The sequence below is a fragment of the Rhinatrema bivittatum genome, chromosome 9, assembly GCF_901001135.1.
Source record: "Rhinatrema bivittatum chromosome 9, aRhiBiv1.1, whole genome shotgun sequence".
NCBI classification, from domain to species: domain Eukaryota; kingdom Metazoa; phylum Chordata; class Amphibia; order Gymnophiona; family Rhinatrematidae; genus Rhinatrema; species Rhinatrema bivittatum.
The window spans coordinates 8,196,859-8,204,248 of NC_042623.1; the positions used below are offsets into that span (position 1 = coordinate 8,196,859).

General features: G+C 50.8%; 1 protein-coding gene across 1 annotated transcript in view; it reads left to right on the top strand.

The window, feature by feature from the left end:
* GRM3 (glutamate metabotropic receptor 3) overlaps positions 1–6,983 on the top strand; it is a 118,426-nt gene extending 111,443 nt beyond the window's left edge. Inside the window, exon 5 of the mRNA XM_029617068.1 lies at positions 6,890–6,983. Coding sequence (XP_029472928.1) covers positions 6,890–6,960 — 71 coding nt within the window. The 3' untranslated portion in view covers positions 6,961–6,983. The remainder of the gene's footprint in view (positions 1–6,889) is intronic.
* The last annotated feature ends 407 nt before the right edge of the window (positions 6,984–7,390 follow it).

Here is a 7,390-nt window from a genome sequence, read left to right on the forward strand (position 1 = left end):
AACTTTGAAGACTGCTGTACCACTGGCAGCTCCAATCCACTTTTCCGGAGAAATCCAGAAGGCCCGGGGCTTTTTGAACCAGTGCTGCATGCACTTTGCCTTACAGCCATCTTTATTTCCTACGGTACTCTCTAAAACTACCTACATCCTTTCGTACTTGGATGGTAGAGCTCTGTTGTGGGCATCCACCTTGGGGGAATGCAAGGACCCCATTTTGCAGGACATAGAAGGATTTATGGACTTGTTTAAATTCGTTTTTGATGATCCTGCGCATACCTCTATTGCCGGTTCTGCTTTAATGGACTTGAAGCAAGGCAGCAGATCATTGGCTGAATTTGCCATAGAATTCAAGACTCTGGCGGCAGAACTCCGCTGGGACCCCAAATGTCTCAAGACACTCTTTTGCAGAGGCCTGGATACCCGTTTGAAGGACGAGCTGGCCGCTCGCCAGACACCTGATTCGCTGGACGAATTAGTAGCCTTGGCCACTCAGATTGATCATTGACTCCGGGACAAGGTGAAGGAACTCCGGTCTAAGGTGTTACTAGGGTTGAAACAGGCCAGTGCTACCAATGCACCTTGGATGGTTCCAGTAATTTCCGCTGCTGATACAGATGAACCGATGAAACTTGGTCATGGACGCTTGACTCCCAAGGAGAGATTTCGGAAGAAGCACGGTCTATACATGTATTGTGGTCAGCCTGGCCATGATGTCTCTACATACTCCATTCATCCGAAAGGATGGACGGGCAAAAGTCCTGCAGGTGGACTATTCTTAGGCCTCACTGCGCCTTCTTGTACACTCTCTCTCCCAGTCTCCTTGACCTACGGACCAGTCACGGTTCAGACTCTTGCCCTGGTGGACTCGGGGGCAGGAGGCAACTTCATTCTCAGATGATTAGTGGAATATTTGAGGATCCCCCTCATCAAGTTGAAAGATCCACTATGGTTATCCTCTATTCATGGGGAACCCTTACCAGGAGATGTGAGTTGCCAAACCGAATCAGTTACTCTCCGCACCGGAGTTCTTCATACGGAGTCGCTCTCCTTCTTTGTTCTGGAAAAGGCTGTGCACCCTATCATCCTGGGGTTACCTTGGTTGCAAATATACCAACCCCAATTCGATTGGGCATCTCTGGATCTCTCCCACTGGGGCCCAGAATATCATGGGAGATGCCTTAAGGAGATATTGCCTGTTATAGTCACGCCTGCGACCCCAGCAGTACCAGGGTTGCCGCTCCAGTACACCCCCTTCGGGGATATATTTTCCAAAGAAGTAGTTGATGTTCTCCCTCCACTAGAGCCCTATGACTGTGCCATAAGACGAAGCCCAACACTGAGCCACAGAAGGATAGAACATAAGAACATAAGAACATGCCATACTGGGTCAGACCAAGGGTCCATCAAGCCCAGCATCCTGTTTCCAACAGGGGCCAATCCAGGCCAAAAGAACATGGCAAGTACCCAAAAACTAAGTCTATTCCATGTTACCATTGCTAATGGCAGTGGCTATTCTCTAAGTGAACTTAATAGCAGGTAATGGACTTCTCCTCCAAGAACTTATCCAATCCTTTTTTAAACACAGCTATACTAACTGCACTAACCACATCCTCTGGCAACAAATTGCTGAGTTTAATTGTGCCCTTCGCCCATGGCGTCCAGGAGACAGAGCACAGCAGAAGGAGGGTCCAGGATGTACCCTCTCTCAGCTTTTGAGAATAAAGCAACGTCGGAAAACATGGAAGAAAATCTCCAGAAGGGCTTTTCCCTACCATCAGGGTCGTCAGCTGGTGCAGACTTTTGCTTTGGGGGAAGAGAAGACAATACTATACCTAGTGAATATTCTTCAATATCTCTGGACCCGAAGAAGATACTCTTAGCATCCATCCAGTCTGTATCCGCTGGTGATGCCATCAACTCTCATCCAGCAACATCTACTGGAAAATCACCTATTGAAGTGGTTTCTGGACGTTCTCTATCACCTCCACTTCCACTGAATCCCTCAGTGACGTCCACAGCAGCTCAATCCATTGCTGCTGATATCTACAAATAAAATTCTTCCAAGACTGAAGATCCAACTGTCATCGATGCAGAAGACGACTTAGACATTAAGATCAAAGAGATTCTGGATGTTCATAAGAGGCAAGACTTTTGAATACCTTCTGATTTTGGAGGGTTTCGGCCCCGATATAATCTCTTGGGAGCCTCAGACCAATATCTTGGATAAAGAGATGTTTTGTCAGTTCCACCTCGCACATCTTTTAAAACCTAAGCCTGGTACCCGAAGAGATCGCCCTTTGAAAGGAGGGGTACTGTTGCGACTGTCGCTGCCCGACGTCTTCACTCCACCCTCTTTACCTCTGTGGCGACTCCCTCCAGGTCTGAAGGACGGCTGGCTACCGCTGTGTCTCCCTGCCATCTCTCTCCGGCGTCCCCAGACCAGCTCGATGCTGCAGATCCGCCATGTTGCCTGAAGCCTAGGGCATGCACGCGCACGTGCTCTGAGTGAAATACCAGCAAGGGCGTGAACCTCAGGGGCCTCCCCCTGAGATGACATCATCCGCTTCCAATATTTAAAGGTCTCTGATATCGCTATCAAACTGAGTTAGCAAGGATTCGTTCTAAGCTACTCTGCCTCCTCGGACTTACCAGAAGTACCCGCTCCTCGGGGGCCTCGCTCTCTCTTTACTTTTCAGGTTACAGACAGGAACCGGTACTCGCTCCTCGAGGGCCCTCGTTCCTGACTATCTGCTGATTCTCTTCTGCCTGGAAGCCATCTCTGTCTACATCATTGTGAGTTACCATCGCTCTCTCAGAGCTTTCCCTAGAACCAGGTACTCGCTCCTCGAGGGCCTATCCTTTCCAGCTCCTGAGCTCCCTGAGACCAATATGTGAGGGTTGTCATCTAAGTCTGTTCACGAACTCTGCATACCCTGTTTACTCACTGTCTACAGTTTCTCAACAGCTCAGCCATCCAGGGATTGCTGTTCCAGTATCTGAGGGACTTCAGCCCTGCCGAGCACTTCAGCTCACTACTGCCACCTCTGGTGGTTTCAAGACCTGTTTAATAAAAGAACTAGTGTGTGTCTGTCTCCATACTCTAAGGGGCGGATTTTAAACCCCCTGCTCGCGTAAATCCGGCCGGATTTACGCGAGCAGGGCCTCCCGTGCCGGCGCACCTATTTTGCATAGGCCGCCGGCGCGCACAGAGCCTCGGGACTCGCATAAGTCCCAGGGTTTTTGAAAAGGGGCTTGTCGGGGGCGGGGCCTAATGACGCGCTGTTTCGGGGGCGGGACGTGGCGTTTCGGGGGTGGGGCTGGGGGCATGGCGCCGGCCTGGGGGCATGGTCGAGGCCTCCGGACCAGCCCCCGGGTTGAATGATGGAGCGCCAGCACTCCGCGGGCAGGCGTAAATCACGAAATAAAGGTAAGGGGGGGTTTAGATAGGGCCGGGGGGTGGGTTAGGCAGGGGAAGGGAGGGGAAGGGGAGGGCAGGCGAAAAGAAAGTTCCCTCCGAGGCCGCTCCGATTTCGGAGCGGCCTCGGAGGGAACGGAGGCAGGCTGCGCAGCTCGGCGCGCGCAAGCTGCCCAAAATCGGCAGCCTTGCGCGCGCCAATCCCGGATTTTATAGGATACGCGTGGCTACACGCGTATCTTATAAAATCCAGCTTACTTTTGTTTGTGCCTGGTGCGCCAACAAAAGTACGCAATCGCGTATTGTTTAAAGATCTACCTCTAAGCCTAGCCGGTAGTCCCTCTCGGGATCTTTCCCCGGGGGGCGTGGTCATCTGCCACCAGCCCAAGGATCCACCCACTACTATCTCCAGCAGTCTATAACAACAGATTGCTACTCCGCCTACGGAATACATCAGGTTGCTCCTATCTGATTACTCCTCCCATCAGCATAGCGGATTATGACACAGGGAAAGAGAGAAAAATATTAAGCCTGCGTGAACATCTCAACCTTTATCTTTTTTTAAAAATGCATTTTGCAGTTTTATCCTCTCTCTGTATTCCTGGTACAAAAAGCAAAACACGTAATCAGTAGAGTTGCACTTTATAAGCGTTACCGGTGAGAGAAAGGACACTTTTTTCCTCTAGTTATAGTATTAGTAGCCTCACTGCTAAACATTGGCCATCGGACTGGTGGGGTCACAGTAAAATGCCAAAGGACCGTACAAAAATGTTCTTTCCTTCGCCCTAAAGGAAAATTGTACCTATCATACACAAATAACTGCACCCCATAGAAATGAAAAATGTCACTAGACCTTTCTTTAGCTGATGTGGCCGGACTGCCTAATTTAGGTCCCTGCCCCCCAGACCTTACCTAGCGCAGAGATGTCATAATAAAACTGTTTCAGTTTAAATCCAGCATGCGACTTGTACTGTTGCAAAAAAGCAGCAGTTCTCGGATTACAAGAGGCACAGGGGGTTCAGTTACTAAAATGAGCCAATGGGGAGCCAGCTTACTACCCGGAGAGAGGAGAGAACGTCAGACCAATCAGTGAGAAGCAAGCTAGAAAAGGCAGGAGGACTGCATGCTGGATAGGAGACCAGCGGGGAGAGAGCAGGGGAGGGAAATCAGTGAGCTGTGCTTGGGCTAGGATCCCTCCTTGCCCGTCGCCCATGGCGTCCAGGAGACAGAGCACAGCAGAAGGAGGGTCCAGGAGCTGAGAGTTTACGTCCTCCTCCTGCAGGACTTTGTTAAGCTAAGTAAATCCTACTTTGCTCAGCACCCGTACAGCGATTCCTGTTGTCTTTCCGAGGCCCAGACTGTTGCATCGGTGAGCTGCAAGATAAACCCCTGCTGTTGGTTACTAACCACGTAGAGGTCTACCCTGAATCTCTAAATCCCTGCATCAGGGCAGGGAACCAGCTTGTTTCCCCTGTTTGCAGCCTCTATAAGCCTGGAGTCTCCCCAGAGAGAGAGAGCCATTTCTTTTAAACTTTACAGGCAGCATTGAGATGATTAACAACCATTTTTCTTACGTTCTTGGGATTTTTTCCTTTTTTTTGGGTGTATACACTCCTTGGACTGGGGACTAATAAAAGTAAGAGTAGAACCTTTTTGTTGTGCACTGGAAGGACATTTACCCTAAGGTCTTGGGTAAGCATAATGTTTGCCGGAGGGGCAGTCTGAGCAGGAGAAACCTCAGGCTGCTACTGCTAATTCAAGTTGCTCCTAGCCCTGGCTGACTGGGCAGGTTGCTTAATTTACTAGACAAGTATTTGTCCAATTTGTGGCTGCTGTGCTTTTGGATGCGTGCTATTAATAACTATTTTCCCTCCGTTTGCTTTATCATTTCTCTTGTGTTTTACGAACCTGTTAATGGTAAAAGCACTGAATGTTTACAGTGGGGCGGTGATTTCCGTGCTGTACACTGTGCCCAGGGGTGGGGTGGGAACCACAGAGACCCATAGAGGAGAGGATTGGGGCATTTGGATCAATTATCCCAGAGGTGCTAACGTAACCCGCAAACCCCCCCCACGCTGACCCTCCTGCACACTGGTGCAGTTGGGGGGATTCTTCTTGTGCAGCCCCTCTCCCTTGGCAGCCCCCCTGAGGGGGCGCTACACTTACGTTTTATAAGGAGACAGTGCAACCCTCCTCACGCCCCACTCCACCCCTCCCTACCATTCCTTTGCACCCTGTAGAATCCCAAATTATGCCTGAAGCTCCAAAGCTAACTCATGCTTGCTGTGAAATCACGAGATCCAGGGTCTGTGCTACTGTTTGCCAAGTGTGCTTTTAAAATCTGGCACATTTGCCTCCATCCATCAATACCAATATGAACCAGAATTAAATACATTTGAAAAACCTAAGCTGTTGCTTCATGGGGATGTACATTTGTTTAACATGAATGTGCAAAACGCGATGAGTAAGGGCAATTTGTTTAATTCATGGGGGTCTCAGAACAAATCAAGAGCCCCCGAATGAATCAAACCTTATTAGTTGGATTTGTTTTAAATGAATGCATCGGGCCTAGGCTCAGGCCCAAGGCCGGGGCCTCGCCTAGGGCCTAGGCTGAGGCCCAAAGCAGGGGCTGCAGCCTAGGCCCGAGCGTGACACTGGGGGTCTCAGCCTAGGACCAGGCCAACGCTGGGGCCTCGGCCAAGCCACCCTCCCAAGCAATCCCTTACCTGAGCTGTCCGGGAGTCGGCCGAAGTGGCCAGGCCAGGTCCCGATGCCTGGGCCTGGCCTGCAGGCTGGGTCTCAATGCCTGGGCCTCATCCTAGCCTGCAGTCTGCAGCCTCGGCCCAGGCCCAATGCCACAACCTGGCCAAGAGGCTGGGGTCCCTGTGCCTCGGCCAGGGCCCAGGCCCACTGCCCCGACCCGGAGGCCTGGTCCTAATGCCGGGGCCTTGGCAGCTCCGATGACGTTGTCGTCTTCTTTTCTTCTTCAACTGACGCCGTCCGCTGGCAATGCCCGTACATCAAACTGCTGCCATTTGCTAGGGTGAATGCGCCAGTGTTAACTGCGTTGCAACCCCAGTGTACGGCATCAGCTGAAGAAGAAGAGAAGAAAGAAGAGGACTTCATCGGAGCTGTACTGAGGCCTGGGCCTAGGCCTTGCCAGCAGATCCCCACCGGCCTGGGTAAGCGGGGGCTGGGGGGGGGGGGGGGATCCTGCCCCCAGTATTTTCCCAGGTGGGAGGGAAGGGAGGCCCCGTTTGGGGGGGGAGGTTGTCTTTTTTTTATTTTCTTTTGTTTTTAATGTTTGATTCATTTTTTTTCCCCACAAATGAAATGAATCAAACATTCCACGAACTGAAGTTCATGGGGGGGAAAAACCCTCCCGAAAACTGCACCGAAAAATGAAAGCACATGGTTTCTCACTGCACGTCCGCCCTGCCTCCTGACTGACACTTTCACTCTCTCGTTTTCCAGCAAATGCTCGTTATGTGCCAACCGTGTGCAACGGGGGAGAAGTCCTGGACTCCACCACCTCCTCGCTCTGATCACGAGGGCCCCCACGTCTCGCCGCCAGCTCTCAGACTGTTAGCTCACGGGCACATATTGTGTGCACTTCACACCACTAGTGAACGGTATAACAGATTATTTTCCAGGACTGCACTGAAGGATGTCCCACAACTCTGGCTGCATTCCTTGCTTCCGGCCTCCAGCCCTGGAGAGAGATGTAAATACACACAACCATTGTTTACACTATTCTACAGTGTTAACCGGGCATCTAACTTCCTTCCTTATGACGATTTTGTATCCTAGGGCCCTGTTGCAATTAACTTAGAATGAGTTTGTGTCGTATTTGGCAGTGACATCGGGCGTGATGGGCATTTTACTTAGTGTAAAAGGGCCAGTAATAAACCGACGGGTTGGGTTTTTTTTCTCAAGTTTTAAGAGTCATGTTGCCCAGACTTTGACTTTCAAGTT